The following is an 18,959-nucleotide window of genomic DNA, read 5'->3' as shown; positions in this document are numbered from 1 at the left end:
ACTTTTCCTTCCTTGTCCTATTCCTTCACAAAAGTTGTATTTAAAGCTTTTGAGCAAAATAAGAGAAGGTTCTTGTAGAACAATATTGATACTCTTTGTGGAATTTTGGGATGGAATAAAATAAGTGTGCATACATTTTGGCTACAGTTTCATGCTCTTTTGGTGTTTTTCATTTGGTGGTAGAATAATTTCCTGTAATTATTTGAGCAAGTGTAGTATTTATTTCTACTTTATTTTCAGTGATCTGTGATTTGTGTTTTTTGATGCAGTGTGGGGTTTTTTGCCTTTCATTGTGTGCTGCACATGATAGTGCTTCTTGTCCTCTCTCTTCGGCAGATGGTGTTTTGTTCCCTAACTGAATTCCAGAAAGCGGTGTACCAGGCTGTGCTAGAGACAGATGATGTAACCTTGGTGTTAAGAGCAGGAGAGCCCTGTAGCTGCAACAGTGGCCGGAAAAGGAAGAACTGTTGTTACAAAGTAAGAACTTGGCACTGTTTATTATTTTAGAGCATAGTCTTCTGAATTTCTCCAGAGAATCTCTGCTGATGAAGAACTGATTGAAATGTTTGCCTAGTGGCAGACCATCTATTTGGGAAATCCCGACTGAAAATATGGGGAGCTGCATCAGCAACCTGATGGAGTTAGACATTTGTGGTTACTGTAAAGCTGCTTTGCATGCCCTGAGCAGGTGATTGTTACGTATGTAGTAAATTCTGGATCTTTTGTATTAATAAATGCACCTGTGATTGAGTTGATATTGGCAAGGGTACTGCATTGAGATGTTCAGTATATGTCAGGCATGCTGCTATCAGGTGCCTTAGATGGTTTGTGCAGGAGCTGCAAATGGGAGGTACCCTGAACTCAGTGGGTTGCCCGGGCAGTTCGTTGTGTTCTAACTGCGGTTGTGCCTTTCTGTGCTGTTAAACATTCACTTTGCCTTGCTTCATAAGGGGAGAGCTGTAACAGCAGCCACAGAGCACAAGCCAAACTTTGTCCATGAGTAACAGCTTTGCAGATTTCTTCGATCTTCTCTAGACTTCTTTAAACCTTGATTAGTCTAGCTTTGTGTTTGTTTTGCCTACCTCACTCAGTGGGCTCAGATTAAGCACATCTTTTAAACATATGTCATATTCTTGTTTCTCCCTTTTACCTCTCTGGCCTGTTCTGGTTTTTTGTGTAGTGTTTTGTGTTTTTTTTCCAAATTATGTAGCTTCTTTAGTCTCCTGCATCTTTCTTGATGAGCAATCTCCTTATCAGTTTTGTTTAATATTCCATGGATACTAGCCCTCTTTGCAGGCTTTTTATTCTAGTGATGTTTTGTACAAAGAAGGAAGTGCTGGTGAACTTGATTCACAAAAGGGCAATAGGCAAGCCTGCAGATAGTTGAATGGCCTTACAGACTATCTTATTCCAAAGTTAACTATGAAATTTAGTAACTTGAGAGAGCAAAGGAAAACAAATATTGATCAAGCCAGCCAACCATAACTAGGAAGATAGCTGATGTGGTTCTTGCTGTTGCACTGTAGGATGTCTGAAGCTTGAATTATGCTATTTGAGATGTTTGTAAAGCTTAATAGCCTTTTGCTGGAGAGAAAAATAAAGTTAGCAGTTGAAAGGTAAGAAGTCATTCAAACTGCTCTTGCTTGATTTAATCAGTGGTAAAGTTACCATTTTGTTTACTGAAGAATTCTTGTTTATCTCCAGGTCATGTCTGTAGAAGTTACTATCTAAAAAGTTTAGCAAGCAATGAACATAGCTGTAGGGTTTTTTCTTACTGAGAAACTGTTTCTATTAGTAGGGTCACAAAGCTGTAGGAAAAATAAAACTTAGTTCAGTTTTATCAGAAATACAGTATTCATCTCTCAGGGATCAGTAATAGTACCAAGAATTGTTAATGCGTTGAATCTGGTAAGAATAGCATTTATTTGAGATCATTACTTATTTTCAGAGGTATTTGTTTGCATAAACTGTTTGGTTTTTTTTTTTAGGTAAATGCACATGGTGAAACGATTAAGTCATTGCGCTTCAGTTACCTCATGATCCTACAGAAGGTTGCAAATCATGCTGCACTCCTGCAGACAGACAACACTAGCAAGCTGCAGGTTGGTTTCAGAAATACCTAAAAAATGGACTTCTGGAAAATGAATGGGATGAAAATTCTTGAATAAAAATTGCTACTGGCCTCCTTTATAAGTCTTAAGTGACTGCAGTTAATATATTTTGTGAAATTCCTTTTCCATTCAGTCATACAGAATGCATATCTTACTAAGATGTTTTACAAAACAACATATTCATTTAGTTGATTCATATCTGAAAGTAAGAGTTATAAAACATTGAAGAGATTGGGGAAGAGTAATTTTAATGATTTCTAATAGTGTCAATTTTTGTACATTTATGAAGAGTGCCTATAAGAGTAATGTCTGTGTGGAAATAAACAGATAATAATTAGAATTTTTTTCTCTAGTACTTTATATTAAGAGCTGAGTTTGTTTAAATAACAAGAAACGTTTTAGAAGAAATTGCTCAATGAAAGATCAGTATCAGCTTATCTTGTGGCAAACAACAAGACCCACAAACAGCAGTTTTAGAAATACTTGTTTGTGAGACTTAAGATCCAGGAAGGAGGAAGGGGATTTAGGGACTTTCATCATCACTTTCTCTTAAAAGTGAAGGAAGGAAGAGAAATCAGAACATCATAACTAATTTTTCAAGTTTGTTCCAAGAATGCAGTGTTGCTTTTTTAGAAATGTTTCTTTTTGTGTCTAGCGCATTACACACACAGCATATACCCAGAAATTTTCAGTGGGCTTTTTGTGTACTGCATATGTAGTTTTTGTTGTAATAACATTTGATATTTAAATAACCTCTGAAGTAACAGAATACAATTATTTTGTGACTTACAGTCTTCTGTGTCATGCATAATTACTAATTTTGCCAGCATCTACTAAAGAAACTTAACACTTCATAGTATTTCCTGCCTTGAGCATAGAAGGCCCTTATATGTGTTATTCTTAGATGAGAGATGTGATCTTTTCTTTCTCTCTGGAAAAGTGAACTTAAAGTGTGAGATTGTCTCTAAGTTCACAGCTAAGTTTAGCAGTGGAGCTTTATGTGGCTTTTGAACAGCTTAAGTGCATTTCCTGTACAGTTTTTGTTGTGGAACAATATGTAATTCCCATATTGGCTTGTTAGGCCAGAGGGTCAAGAGGAATATTGGTGCATAACTGTTGGATAATGCAATCCTCAAGGCAACAGAATTTTTTGAAAGTGACAATTCTGGCCAGGAAAAGAAATTTTGAGTATGATTCATGATTTCAGATTAAGAATCTCTCTTTTCTTTTTTTTTTTTTTTTTTAATGAAACAGAGCAAAACACAGGATATGTTTTGTAGTGACCTAAATCAAAAACCACATAACTCTGCTTGAGATACTTTGGCAGATCATATTTCAACCTGTTTAACTCCTTGCATGGCTTAATATAGCTCTGTTTTTTAACACCTGTTCAATCTTTCTGCTTTTTTTTCCAGGAAGCGCATATCAAACGAGTTTGCAGCCAAGTATTTTCCAGTTTTCCGGATTTTGTGCGGTTAAGCAAAGATGCAGCCTTTGAAACAATTTCAGATCCAAAATATAGTGGAAAAATGAAGGTAAACCCATTCCTTAGAAGAAAAGTAAATATTATTAATAAATATTATTAAAATAATAATTGTTTTACATTTAATAATATTATTAAATGATAGATATTTTTTAAAATAAATATTATTAATAGTAATGGTTTTGGCCTATATTATATGGATATACACCTAATATACACCTAATAGTTTTGGGGGTTTTAATTATTTTGCTTTTGGTTGATCATACAACACCAAGTATCTCCTGTCGTGGATCGGTATTTATGTGGGAAAAGGCTGGATAAGAGTAATTTGTCATGCTAGAATTTTCTGTGATTTTAGTTTCACGTGTGGATGGTGGGCGTGGAAATTACCCTTATAGTCCACAGAAGTATTGTTTCATGGAACCATGAATTCCAGTAACAGTTGGAAATATTTAGCAAAGAAAAGGAAGCAAAACAAAATCATTATGGGCTTAATGGTTTGTACACAGCTTCAATTTTGTGTGTAGTTCCAATCTCTCTTCTCAAAAAGCGTATGTTAGACTTTGAAAAGGTTCAGGGGGTGGTTTAGAGAAGGGCCCCAAGGGTGATTAGTAACTGTGTATCAGAAGCAGCCAAGTAGGCTGGGACCCTCAAGACTCTAAAGAATGTCTTAGCATAAATGTGTGTGGGACCGACACAGTCATGAATGCAATGGAACTGGTGAAGATGTACTGACTGCTTACTGACTTCTTGAACCCTTTGGGCATTAAATGAAAATAATAGTAGTCATGCTAAGAATGACCAAAATATATGTGTCTAGTATGAATCTGCAAAACTCCTCATCTCGGAAACTGTCTTTCTCTGGTTTCAGAGAGGAATAAAAGATAACATACAGTATAGATGACGATGTTGTTTAATGTAGATGAAAAGTACATCTAATATAGCTAATTGAAAAGAAAACTGTACTAGTTTTAGTAGTGCTCTGGATCTGAGAGTAACTGGGGGAGTTATAAGCTATGAAGAATTTTGGCTCTTCATAAACCTGGATATTAACATTTTATTCTTGGGACTGGTGTCAGCAGGAAGATGATGTTGCTGTAGCAGGACTGGCTGTTTTCACCTTACTGATTTGTTACTACATAAGCAACATGTTTCTTTACTGTTAATACGTATGTGTGAAATACCTGCATATTGACTTTGTTGTATACACTTAATTATTTTGAGAAGGTGAATTTAGTGTTAGTTAGAAATTAGTTAAATTAACTACCAGCAAATTTTTAACACGCAGCTTTAAAAACCAAATTCATCATCTTCAGGAAGTGAAGAATTGCTTATGAAGCAATTCTGTTACCGATTATTTTACCATGACATTATCCATGTTACTATTTTACATTTTTGTTATTATTTTATTGTAATTAATTTTTTTCTATTTTTCCATGACATTCTCCTGTAAAAGCTGGCAGCTCATGTCTTGGACATGTGTACCCTTTACCAGATTAAAAACTGGCTGGGTAGCTGAATCCAGAGGGTGGTGATGTGTGGTGCCACATCCAGCTGACATCAGTCACCAGTGATGTCTCCCAGGGCTCAGTGTTGAGGCCAGTCCTGTTTAATATCTTTACTGATGATCTGGATGAGGGGATCGAGTGCTCTCTCAGTAGGTTTGTAAACTGAAGGTGGGTGGGATTGTTGGTCTGCTGGAGGTTAGGAAGGCTCTGCAGAGGGATCAGTGGGCCAAGACCAATGATAAAAGTTTCAACAAGACCAAATGCCAGGTCCTTCAAATTCTGGCCAGAGTTAATTTTGTGCAGTAGCTGTGAGGGTGTGGTGCGTGGAGTGGTGAAGGTGTGGTCAAGGGATTATTCTGTACAGGCAGAAAGCCAAAGGTGTCCTGGAGTGCATCAAAGCAGGTGTGACCAGCAGGGCAAAAGAAGTGATTTTCCTCTTCTGCTCCACTCTTGCAATGTACTGTATCCAGCTTTCTCAGCACAAAAAGTCCAGAGGGGGACTGTGAAGATTATTAGATGGGTGGAACATCTCTTCTATGGGGAAAAGCTGAGGGAGTTGAGGTTGCTGAGTCTGGAGAAGAGAAGGCTCTTGGGTAATCTTATTGCTACCTTTCACAGATGAAGGAATTCTAAAGAAATCTGGAGGGGACCCTCTTACAGTGATAGGACAAGGAATAAGGTCTTCAAAGTGAAAGAGAGTAAGTTTAGATAAGATAATATGAAAAAACTCTTCATTGTGAGGGTAGTGAGGCACTGGAGCACGTTCCCTGTAGAGGCTGTGGATGCCCCATCCCTGTAAGTGTTCAAGGCCAGTTAGGATGGGTCTTTGAGTCTAGTAGATGTCATCCCTGCCCACGGTGGCATGATTTGAAATTAAGTGATCTTTAACCCAAACTATTGTATGATTTGGTGGTGTTTGTGCCTGGAAGGAGCATAATGGGTTATATAGCTATTATATAGCTGTTGAAAATAACCTGGGTTTTGGGTCAGTTAATTTTAGCTTCATGTTGCCAGAAATGGCTTCATACTTTTTTGGTGTGGTGACTTGTTTTTTTTTTTCTATTCAAAATTATAAAATGGATGCTACTTGTGATGATTTTGCATTTTATACTGTGAAATCAAAATAATTCAGGAAGTATTTAATTTAGAAAGTCTTTTTACCATAACAAAGTAATCACAGAAGAGTCAGCTGATGCTAGAGCTTGGAAATGGCTTTATTAATTTTTAACATGTTTCTTTGGAAGTAACTGAGACAAATTATAGTAAAATGTTTTTAATAACCTTAATCACTGTAGTACTTGGCATTTCCTGTTTCATAAATAAATTCTAGAAACTAAGTGAAGTTCTTTTGTAACTTTCATCTGGTAGCGTAGACTGAATAAGCATTAGTCTTTTAAAATTCAGTACAGACTGCACAGAAATTTTTGTACAGGTGTGTATTCTTTTGTAGATAAGCGCAGTTGCAAAGGAGTAGTTTGTGGCATGTAAAAAAAATATTCAGGAAAGGAGAAAGGCTGTGTTTTCCTTTTTTAATTATTATCTAAAAACTTTATTAGCTAAGCAGCTGTAACTGTTTTTCAGAGTTGAAAAGGTTCCATCTGGTTAATGTATCTGTTCTCCAACCAAACAGAGATAAAATACACTGTGAACCATTCTGTTATGGGATATTAATTACTTCCACTGGTAAAACTAGATTTGCTTACACCAAGGGTTAAAGAGTGGCCTGTGTGTAGTGTTTGTGTCCTACCTGTTGCTGTGACTGCAGTAATTTCTCTGTGTTTTGCAAGCTGTAGCATTAACAATATGCCACACCAGGTTTTCTGTTCTGAATTTTGGATTACAAAAAGAGCCTGGAAAACACAGTCCCTACAATCCAAAAGTACAACATGTATAATCATTGATGGTGTACCTAGTATGGTATAATGAGGACATTAATATATCTGTGTAACAGTGGGAGGTGAGTAAATTTTTACAGTGAGTAAAAGCTTCAGCTTTTTTGGTGAAATTATCCCCTCCTTTTCACTTGTACTGCAGAACATAGTTTTCAAGCTTTGCTGACACATTTTATTGCAAGGTGAATTCCATGCTTAGATTTTTAAATAGAAGTAGTTGAATATATGAGAACTGAATGAAGGAGTGTGCTGCTTTCTTTGGAAACCATTCTTTTGCTGTCATGATGTAAGATAGTGGGGACCTGCAAAGTGTAAAGACAAGTGATTCATGGCTTTTGAAACACAGTGATTTCAGATTGTCCGCGCAGAAGTATTGGGGACTGCTTGGAAAAGAAGATGGGTGAGATTGTCTTTATAGTCCTGCAGTAATTCTCTTTCAGACTACCTTGTTTGATGATTTCTACAGTTTTGTTGAAATTGTGTCTCAGAGAGACTCCATAAGCTTTCTAAGTGTAAGAGGTTACTAAATGTCTGGGCAGTTGAATTTTTTTTTAACATTTATTTAACTGCACACATTTCCACAGACATCCATTTGTGGGGTTTTGGAATACTGTTCTTAATATGAATCTCTTAGGAATAACTGTTGTGTTGATTTAATTATTTTTGCTTGGGATATCGTCATTCAGTGGGAAATGGAAGTCTATTGGAGCACTTTGCAAGAAGTGGTAGGTAACCTCTGCCGTTAAACATAACCCTGATCCAGGCAGGCCTGGCTTTGAAGGCTTAAAAAATACTGTAGGCTAACTTGAACATCTCCACAAAAAAAAAATTCTCAAAAGCAAGAGGTGAAATTTCATCACATACAGACGACTCTGAATGTGTAGCAATGGGGAAACATATGTTTAAATCCATGTGGACTCTTACAAAGAACATGTGACTTCTGCTTGAATATGATCAAGTATTTGTGTTTTGGACTAAAAACATGCAGGATAATATTCCAGTGCTCAAGTGTAGTATTTACTTCTCTTTGGTGCAAAAGCATTAATTGCTTTTCCCTGTTAGAGTTGTTTCTTTGAATTTGCAATGGGGATGAAATTGATCCATTTCATTTAAGTGAATTTTGTGGATTTTTTCTCCTGGAGGAAATTCACTATTTGATCTGTACTTCAATAATAACAACAGTAACCCAGATGCCAATTCTTTCTAGTTTAAAAGAATGTCACTTCTGTTTCTTTTCTTAATCTGCCTAAATAAAATGCAAATGCAGTATAGCTCTTGTTAAATTGCCGGTTGTGTATTTTTTTTTCCCCAGTAAAATAAATCCTAGTTTCTATGTTCATGTACAATGAAACAAGGGAAAAAAAATCTATCATTTGTACCTTGTTTTAACTTGTAACAAGCTGGCTAACATTTACTAAGGAGCTCATAAGTGACATTTATTTGCCATTTTATGCTCTAGATACTGTCCAGAATTTTATTGTTAGTACAACATTCATCATTATTTGATTGTCAAAGATTTGTTAGGCTTGTAGTGAAATAACTCTTGATTAACAGTTTATCTATTTATCAGCGAATAAATACAATTTCAAAAATATTTATTGCCCAGTGGGAAAAAGATACAGTCATGGTACAAAAAATTCCTCTTTTCCCATTGTGTATGGCTTCTGCACAGTGCTCTGGAGCTGCCATTGCCAGATGTGGACATGCTTCTTTTGAAAATAACAGTGTCACTATTATACACAAGGCTGTGGATTATTTGCTTCCCCACCAGAAGAACGTTGTGTGTGGGCGGATTATTGGCATCTCAAAGTCTGTGCAGAGTCTGGGAAGCTGGATCCTACTGTAAACACAGCAACAGATGAGAGTGGGAGTGGGGAGGGGCATACATCTCACTGATTATTTTAAGAAGACAAGTTCCAAGAAGCTCTGAACTCAGATGTTGGACAGAAAGTTTAAACAGACTGTGGAGTTTTCAGGATAAATGTGTGCATTTTTGTAAATGGAAAAACCCCTTCTCAGAAGCTGAGCTAGTGTGTGACATAAGTAACTTTGTTACAGCCTAAAAGTTGGACTGACACAAGTAGTTTCTGAATCGACTTCTTAGTGGTGTGATTGCCTTTTTCACAGTAGGATTTCTGTGATTTTCCATTATCGAACAATGCAGACTTCCAGCATCTCCATTACCTTTGGCCCATTTATTATGTTAATAATGATTTTTGTTATGGTTCTGGTTCACTTGCAAATAAGTACAGTGTAGCTTATTTGGAAGCTGAAAGCATGAGTAAGTGCGTGTGAGATGACCTATAGATAAAAATTTCTTCATTTTTCTGCTGTGGTTCATTTACAGGTCCTTCAGCAGCTTTTAAATCACTTCCAAAAAAATAAGGATAAAGTTCTTCTTTTCTCCTTTTCCACAAAGGTGAGCTCCATGTGATTTTTATCAATTAACCACAACAGTAAGTTCTGAAGTGTGAATCTGAAAGTTGACGCCTTGTCAACTAAGGCTTCCTTATTGCTTCTACTGTGAGGCATTATTACAAGGACAGTCTGCCATAATCCACAAGCATATTGAAACCTTATGTTACCTCATGATAAAAATGATGATAGCAAAACAAGTGTAACGCTCTTCTGTCTTCCCTAGAGCTTTTTGAAATAACTGTATTGCTTCAGGTGCAGATAGCTGATATATAAGCTGGTATGTCTTGAGTTAGAGCACTGTCACAACTTGGTTTGACTGCCATATTGTAAAACCTTTGTGTTAGCACTGGAAGTTGGTAGGTTTCTTCATTCTAATGACTTTTGATCATCAGCAGCAATAAAACTTCAATTTTTGCTACACTAGTTGATCTGAACTTAAAACTCAAATTGGAGCAAGACATATATGTACATTTTACTTCTAAGGTGCTTGCTCCTTGGTTTCCTTATTAGGGAATTATGTGTTACCTGAAGTAGTGCACTCTATAGTACTGGGGGTTTTATATAAATATTTGTAATAATAGCACTAAAAAGTATTTTTAAAAATAGTAATTTGAATGGTAGTCTTAAATACCTCCTTTTTTGGTATAAGAAAGAGTGCAAGTTTAATGTTTAGATGCAGTACTACCCATGTGTCTGCGGCTATGTTTTATGGTGTCCGGTACCAGACTGACTGCTGGTTACTGCAGTCTCTTCCACTCATGCCCCTGAGCTCCGACTGTGCACTCTGTGCTGGCTGTGGTGCTCATTTACTGTATTTCAAGTAATTGCAGCTTGCTCAGATGGGAGGAAGCTGCTTAAATGGACTGCCTGCTGATTGAGTTGGTTTGAGTGACAGGCAGAGATGAAACGGGCAGCTAGGCTTGGATGATGGAGTCAGACCACAATGGACCAATATTAATCACCTTGAGTGCTAAAGAGAATCATGAATGTTTCATGAATCATGAATGGCAAAGATTTACTGTCACTAGCAATGAGTGATGTACTGAAAATATATTTGATAAACATGCCCCCTGTGATCTTGTTTAATTAAAAAGTTACTATTAAGTATCTTAACTTTTTTTCCCCTTTTCCTTCATTTTTCCACTCAGTTGCTTGATGTGCTGGAACAGTACTGCATGGCATCTGGGCTAGATTACCGAAGACTTGATGGAAATACAAAATCAGAAGATAGGATCAGAATTGTAAGAGAGTTCAACAGCATTCAGGAAATTAACATATGTATTGTATCTACAATGTAAGAAAATTTAACTTGTGGTTTGTTTCAATATGTCTGTGTAGTGTTCAGTAAACTGGTTACTCTTCATTTTTCTTGCTGAGCTTGTGAGGGATTACTATTTGAGAAGGTGAGTATAAGTATAGACTTACTGCTTTGGTCTGAAGCTACTTAAAATATATGGACACCTTCTCCCTCCCCCCTTCTTGCTTCATGAGGATTTCTAAGATGAGAAAGAAGTGGGTCTTCTGGATCCTAGTTTAAATTTCCAGTTGTTGTAGGATTGAGGAAGCAATTTTAAGCACTATTATTAAAACATTATTATTATGTCATTATCTAGAAAAGGCTTTTAATTTTATTGTAGACGGACTCTGTTTCTTGTGTTATACTAGTACAACTAGCAAGTGTGAGCATGAAATTCTGTATTGAACTGAAAAATTCTCTCACTATTACTGCAATTTATTAATCATGTTAATTAGCTAGCATGTCTATTGAAAGTATTTCTACAATATTTTTTTTGCCTTTTTAAAAATGTATTTATTTCATAGATTTGTTAATCATTTGCTATCATTATCAATTTATGATGGATAATGAATTATTTTGAGTTCAATTAAAGTTATTGTTACTACAATAACTATTTATTTGCTTTATTCAGGTTAATTCCATGCTTCATCTTGGATGAAGTTTTTTACTGGGCAAGGACCAAAGAGGAGCAAAGTGAAGCTTTGCTCCTTTTGCCTCCTACCCAGAGGAAAAAAACTCAGTGAAACTTGATGAAATATTGTTGAGTATACAGTCACTGTAGTTCTTCTTTTCTGGAAGTGGGTATGTTGAAGTTAGGAGGATCTGCACTCTCTATTTAACTAGATCAGACATAATTTTAAAGGCTATTGCAAGTGCATGTCAGTCTTCAATACTCTGGTGCTTATATATAGGATTGTGAATAGTGATTAGTGATACTGGTCATGTACATTGGCTTGTAATTTCTGTCAGCTGTGGAATCTGGCCATCAGCCTCTCTAACACCTTCATGAGTCCATATCCCTTGACCCTGAAAACAGAGGGCAATTTCAGAATCTGTAGCATTAGGAAGGTCTAACTTTTGCCTCAGTCAGTGCTGTTTAGTACTGTAATCATAGCTCTATTAGTTCTCTTTCATTAATTTACATCAAAGTAAAAATTAAGGTCAACAGAGATGGACTTTCTCCTCTCTGTTTTGAGAGCTTATGTGTAGAGACTAGTGAACCTTCTCTGCCTGCTGGTGGTGCTGGAGAAAAGGCTTGATTCTGTTGTTTCTAGTTTTACTTATCTTACAAAACAAGTGAAAGGAACAAACTGTAATGGAATTACAGTCAATATAACTAGTGTGTTGTAAGCAAAACAGAGGGTGCTATTGTTTGCCTAGTTTATTACAGATAACAGGAAGTGATCTTCTTTGCTTGATACATAGTAATGGAAGCATCTTTATATTTGTAATCCTTTGGAAATTAGAAAGTGGTTTATCCTAGTTCAAGAGTATGTACAAAAGTACACACAAGTATGTACAAGTGTACAAGAGATTAATCTTTCCTCTCACTCAGATTTCAGGCATATATAGAATAATAATCTGCTTTTGAGTATATTCTGTTTTTCCTTGCAGAGTACATTAACAGAATTGGTTCATACTCTTCTGTCTGTACTTTCTTGTAAAGTTTCTGGCTGACTGTTTCTGTGTAGTCAACTAATGTGTGTTCTGAAAGTCTTGTTGCTTGGAGAGCCAAATACTGATTTTCACTGAAAATACTGGCATGATCTTTTGGATGTGTAAGTGCAGTCTGCAAAGGATTAATTCTCTGCATAGTAAACTTAAGACTGCCATTAAGTTCAGTGGCACAATTAACATGCAACTTACAAAGCACCAATCAGAGAATTACAGTGCAGCAGTGATCATAACTTCCACTGTGAAATTTGCAATGTTTCTATTTTATGTTCCTTTTTTTTAAAAATGCTGTTTCTCCCTGAAATCACATATATATAGCCCATAGAGCTTTGAAAATCCTGGTTTTAACTGATCGGTGAAGTTTTTTGAGAAATGGGACCTTAAAAAAGAAAATAAAATAATGAAATAATAAAGAATAAAAAATAAAATTTTGTTTGTCTGTAGATTTGGCCTCAAGTCTTGCAGTTAATATTGGTACCAAACATAGTCGTGTATTTTATAGGTGTTGTGAGAAAATGTAGTTGATTTTTTCAGAGCTGTACATTTCAAACCATTGTATCATGAATTTCAGGTTGAGCACTAGGGAAAAGTAGGTATACACCTGTTGGAACTTCTAAGTCTCATGAAGTAATACCTGTTGGAGAATACATCAGTCCTGCACTGGTGTTGCTGGGAAAATACACGATTATTTAGAGGAACAGAAGAGGACTTCTAGGCGTTCTTAGAAACATTAAAATAATTGCTGGAGTTGCTGTAACTTGATAGAATGTCAAATCTTTCAATTCCAGTGATTCTGCTTAGCCAGAAAAAGGGACATCATATATGTACAGTACCAAAGTCAGCACAGTTCTGTTCCGGTCTAGTGTTCTGGAATAAATAAAAGCAGCAAGTATTTTAAATCACTGTTTCTGGGTTTTTCTGTGCTAGTCTTTCTCTAGCTTAATTCTGTATGAATTAATTGTTAATGAAAATCCATTTCTGCTTCTCAGATTTCTTTTTATGTAAAAAGAAGTGTCTAGAGAAATTTGTAGGTAGTTTTGTCGTGAAAATTTACATATCCCCTTCCATTCTACCTGCAGCATTCTCTATTACTGTCCATTATTGGACTGCCGTTCGTTACTTTTTACAGGGCTTCACTAAGCCTTAAGTGTTTCAAAGCAGTGTTTTGAAGAACTTTTAGTGTGCATATGATAACATTCAAAGAACTTTCAGCCACAAAATCTCTCTGAAACAAAGAGCATAGAAACTATAGAAAACCTAGCTTGATAAAGAGAATTACATAATGAGAATTTTCACAGAACCTTTTCTAATGCAGTATTTTTCTGTACCTTTTGAGTTATTAAGTTGTGCAGTTTTAAGTAAGATGGTCTTCTGAAAACTATTCTTTTTAACAATACTTTTATTTAAGCTGTATCATAGTAATTTGAATGGACCAAATTGCAGTAGTATCTAACAGCTAGTTGAAATGAAAGGTAAAATGGAGGACGTAACTCACAATGCACAAACTACGACATTTGTTCTGTCTGTGAAGGATATAGGAACCCTTCCTTTCTGTTTTGGACTAACTGAATTTTTGGGTCATACCTAAAAACACTGAAAGGTGTTTTAGGTGTTACTATGAAGCTAAGTGTCCCGTTTTGTTAATTTTGATAGACAGTTGCTTTTACATCTTGACTTATGTTTCAGTCCAACTGCAGGGCTGGTTTTGAAAGATGAGAGGTTGAACTCTTACTAAACAGTTTTGTTTCTTTTCTTTCAAAAGAAGCACACTGCATTTCAAAAATACCATAATGTATTTCAGAATACATTAAAAAAACTCAAATATTGTTACTCAATATTTCACAGTTTGAGAATGCGAGTCCTCTGGAAACATCCATTAATTTTGGCAGGTTTCCATATTCCCTCTCTTTCCAGATATATCTAACTAAAGCGACATCATACTTAGAAGGATAAGGCCACAACTGCATTTACGTTGACATTGATTCAATGAAAAACAAAAAGTGGTGGTCCCTAAATTATTTTTTTCTGTCTCCATTCACTTATATACCTGAAAACTTTACCTTTCTTGTCTGCTTCAAACAAGCAAAATTTAAAGTAATCTGTTAAACCAGGTGCTTTACAAATTAAATGGGATCGAATTTCTCAGTTTTGCAGTACCTCTTTCAGAAAAATAACACACTTGGAATTAGTGATGCCTATGCCAATGTGAATAATTGTTTTAATAGTTTATTTAATAATAGTATTTAGCATGTGCCTGTGTAGGGACTTGTGTCTTTTGTACTACAGCTGGGTGAGCCAGTCAGAAAAAATTGCCAGTATTCATTTGCTTTGCAGCTGGACGAGAAGTAGTATTTTCCTCTCTTTTGCTCCTATCAAATCATTCATCTAGGCATGTGCCAAACTCCAAGGAACTGGGTGTTTTTTGTAGGGTTCAGCAGTTAGATGCCTCAGGTTAGATGTATGCTCAATTTCTCCTCTGGCTTGCAGGTTTTAACTGAAAACACTCTACAGCTGTGGAGTATTATAAGATGATGCGGGTGGTACCCCTGTGACTCCTAACCTGCAGAGCAGATAAATTTCTGAATAACTTTTTTCCTTTTAATGACTTACATGAATGTTGCTAATATGCAGCTGTATGGCCAGCTGTGTTTTTAAGAGCTGAGTAACTTGCTGTACAAATATTCTTGTGTTAGTTGTTAATGCTTACAGGTATGACTTACCTGAGATTGTGACCATTTTTGTGGAAGCTGCATAGCATTATTGTCAAAAACTATAATGGGATTAGAGGAAGTAAAATTTCACCTGTGATTTTCCTGCTTCCATAATGCTAAATGGTATAAAACTGGTTATGAATTTCATTACAGTATTTGGGGGTGTTGTCTTGTGTAGGACTTAATGGGAATGAAGTAGCAACAGGGATTCTTACTGAATAAGTTGATAGCAGTTGGTTATGACTCAACTATTCATACAGTCTGTAACAATCTTGATACTTACATGAGAAAACTGCAATTTGTGGCAGTGATTATTTGAGTACTTGGTGGTTATTAGTGCAGCAGTAACACAAAGCTGTACTACACTGTTTTCAGTATCTTTAACATGTTCTTTTTTTTAAGCTGGGGGAGAGTAGGCAAATGGACCTAATACAGAGCAGCCTAGTTGCAGTTTGCTTCTTACTATCATATAGTTCTAGTTCTTCATTTTTGTGTTTTCAGGGCTGGTGGACTGGGTCTTAATTTTGTTGGTGCCAATGTTGTTATACTGTTTGATCCTACATGGAATCCAGCAAATGATCTTCAAGCGATTGACAGGTACACTCAAAATACAGAACTTGATCCATGTTGCATTCTTCCATTCATTCTGTCATCTGATTGTCCAACCAAAACTTTTCCTCAAGTAAGAAATTTTTTACATCATCTGATTAATTTGCAAGACAGTAGGAAAAATCCAACTAAAATAGTTTTTTCTATGATGTGATTATTTTTAACCCTAAATTTTGCAATTTATTTTCCTTTATTTCTTTTCTGCAGTGGTGGGCCAAACAAAAACTCAGAAACTCCTTGTGGTTACTATAACTTTCTGTGATCTCTAGAATAGGTGTGTAGATAACATTTTTCTTGCATTTTTTCATGAAGAATACATTTTAGATGACCCTACTTCAAATGATGTTTTGAATTCCAAAACCCTAAAAAACAGGGGTTCATAATGATTTCTTCTACTTCGCCATTGTGGAGATCAGTGTCTTTTAAGCACTCACATCTATCTCTGATATTTACAGTGTTGGAGTATCTCCAGTACTACAGATTTTTCTTTCAAGGCTTTTTGACTGTAGGGTATTTCCCTAGGAATCCAAAGCAGACCTTTTAGTAACTGAAGTACAGAATATTTAAAAAAAAACTATAAAGAATATTGAAAACTATAAAATAATATTAAACATTCAATAGGTTTATATATTTTCATGAGCAGAAATATACTTGTTTCTGTTATCTCATGCAACTGGCAATTCTGTTTCAAGGGTCTTTCTGATTTCTAGTATGTGTTTACATGCACCTGTTCTAGAGAAATATATCAGAAACTGGGGACTCTCAGAAACATGTATTGGAGACTGTCTTTAAAGAATCTTTGTAAGATCACATTACTATGAATTGTTTTAGCCTCCTGTGAATTTTGTGGAATATAGTCTGTTAGAAATCTCAGAATTTAGCATTTGAATAGAACAATACCAGTTCATTAGCTGTTTTTATAATGTTGTATCTTGTAAAGTGAATTATAAAGTTCAGAAAGAATAGAGTGCTCTGAGTAGTCCCTAATTCTTCACTTAATTCTTGTATATAGGAGTTAATTCTTGGAAACAGGAGAATAAAAACAGGAGAATACTTTGAGCAAAAGTAGGTGGAGACACAAAAGGAATAAAAACGCAAACAAAACCTGAGATACACAGGGTGGATGTGTTTTCTGGGGGGGTGGGAGACAGTTCTTGTGATACAAAACAAGAAAAAAGCTTTTTAAACTGGATATGCCTGGGGAGAAATATGAAATACTAAAGGTAAAGGAAATTAATTACTGAGGAAGATTAAGAAAAGTAAGGAAAACAACCCAGTCAACATATGCATGATTTAGAATAGTCCTGTTTTATTAGAATGCTTTTATATATTTAGTTTGTTTATTGTTTGTTATTACCCCTAAGAACTTTAATTTCTTAAAATGTTTTTAATGTGCCATGTCCTTGCAGAGCTTATAGAATTGGCCAACACAGAGCTGTTAAAGTGTTTAGATTGATATCCTTGGGAACTGTGGAAGAGATTATGTACTTGCGACAAGTTTATAAACAGGTAAGGCTCACAAACTGTTTAAATGGGGAGCTCTTCTGGCAATTTCAGGGGCTGAAAGCTAATCTTTTTTCAGGGACTGAAATCTAATGTAGCCTATAGTAAAACTGTAGTTTACCTTGTGTTTATAGTATATGATGTTATCTTAACTTACTAAGCAATGGTGCATCATCTAGCAATTGTTTAAGAATGGAACAGAATTATAATTGTATTCAAATTTTTCTGTAACTATTGACAGTTTAATTATGCTATGTACCTGATTCAGGCAGCTTTTTCTCATGGAAGTCTGGAGAAAGTAAAGCAAAAATTGTGCTGATGGTGTAGCAAGCGTTCCAACTTTCCTGATTCTATAAACTTGTTGTATAAAAGGAAATGTCATTGGTTCAGTTGAGAAGATGAGAAGTGATGCTGCTTGCTGGAACACTCCGTCTGGATCACTTGTGTTTTCCAGATTTTCCAACTTGCATTGATAGGCTTTGCCCTGGTTACAGCCACAACAGGGATAATTTTGCAGTAGCCAAAAGGGGGCATGGCCAGGGCTTGAAAGTTATTCCATACCACCTTCTGTCATTTTTTGAGATTCGGGAAAGTGGGCTCCTTTGGGTTGTGTAGCATGGTGGCAGGAGAGGTTGGGTGTTATTGGGAGTTTCTGAACAGAGCAATTGTGGTCAGATTGCTCACCTCTCTTGTACACTCTGTTATTCATATTGTTACTGTTCTTGTTCATTTCTTACTTTATTGTTATTTCTGGTAAATTGTTCTTACAACCCCTGATCTTCACCCTGAGCGTCTAATTACCCTGTGCAGCCTACTGCAGGAGGAAGGGGTAGAAGAAGTTGCCAAGTGGTGTGTGTGATTTTTAATATTTCAGTGGGAACACTAGATTGGGGAATAGCATTCCTAAACCACAACAGGCTTAAGTATCTAAGATCAGAGAAAGGAAAGTGTGGGGTCTGAGGAACATATAACCAAGGAACTGTTTCCTGATGAAATCAGAATTGAAACAAAAAATAAGCAAGCTCAAACATGATCAGCAAAGAGCAGGGTACAGAATGGTAAGAAACTAAAAGAAATATGAACTTCTTTATCTCAACAAAAATTGCAAGTTAAGAAATGAGATGATTGATTTTTTCAGTTCTGATGTTACAGGTATGTAAACTTGGAGAAAGGAAGAAAACCATTGGGATACAGTTGTCCTGAAGAATGCATTGCATAGAAAAGATAAAAGTAGGTCACTTCAGTGGGAGGATGTTACTATATATTGAATACTATATATGTTTATATATATATAAACTTCATTAAACTTGAGGAATTAACTGAAAGATTTGAGATTTTGTCCATAGAAAGTTGTTAATGAGTCTTCAGTGTCAAGCACTTGCAGCTGGGTTATTTATAAGGAACAAGTTGGAGACCGAATGAGTGTGAAATGCAGCAGTAAAGAGATTGCTACTATACTGCCCAGGTCTGAATAAGCGACAAATTAAAATAAGGTTCTAAGATCATCTGATTTTACAGAGCAATAGTCATAAAAGGAACTTATCCTCAGGAAGATGAAATCTTGAGCTGCTGTTAAGTAATGTGTATGGTTTGTGTTAAAATGCTACTTTTGGAAGTGCAACTCTGACTTTTATCTCACTTAAGTGTTTTGTAAAAGCAAAAAAGCTGTTAGAGTTCTGTTTCTTTTTGACAAAATGATCTAAATAAGAAAGAAGAAAACTTGAGGAAAAAATTAAAATAAGTAGGTGAAATA

General features: G+C 35.8%; 1 protein-coding gene across 1 annotated transcript in view; it reads left to right on the top strand.

Moving 5' to 3' along the window:
* ERCC6L2 (ERCC excision repair 6 like 2) overlaps window positions 1-18,959 on the top strand; it is a 52,961-nt gene that overhangs the window by 12,617 nt on the left and 21,385 nt on the right. Inside the window, exons 7-13 of the mRNA XM_062513165.1 lie at window positions 337-477; window positions 1,989-2,102; window positions 3,527-3,646; window positions 9,342-9,413; window positions 10,561-10,706; window positions 15,596-15,691; window positions 17,113-17,212. Of these exons, the coding sequence (XP_062369149.1) occupies window positions 337-477; window positions 1,989-2,102; window positions 3,527-3,646; window positions 9,342-9,413; window positions 10,561-10,706; window positions 15,596-15,691; window positions 17,113-17,212 (789 nt within the window). The remainder of the gene's footprint in view (window positions 1-336; window positions 478-1,988; window positions 2,103-3,526; window positions 3,647-9,341; window positions 9,414-10,560; window positions 10,707-15,595; window positions 15,692-17,112; window positions 17,213-18,959) is intronic.

Source organism: Cinclus cinclus, chromosome Z (assembly GCF_963662255.1).
Source record: "Cinclus cinclus chromosome Z, bCinCin1.1, whole genome shotgun sequence".
NCBI classification, from domain to species: domain Eukaryota; kingdom Metazoa; phylum Chordata; class Aves; order Passeriformes; family Cinclidae; genus Cinclus; species Cinclus cinclus.
The sequence above is the reverse complement of the archived record's forward strand: the minus strand, read 5'-3'. Positions and strand labels throughout refer to the sequence as shown.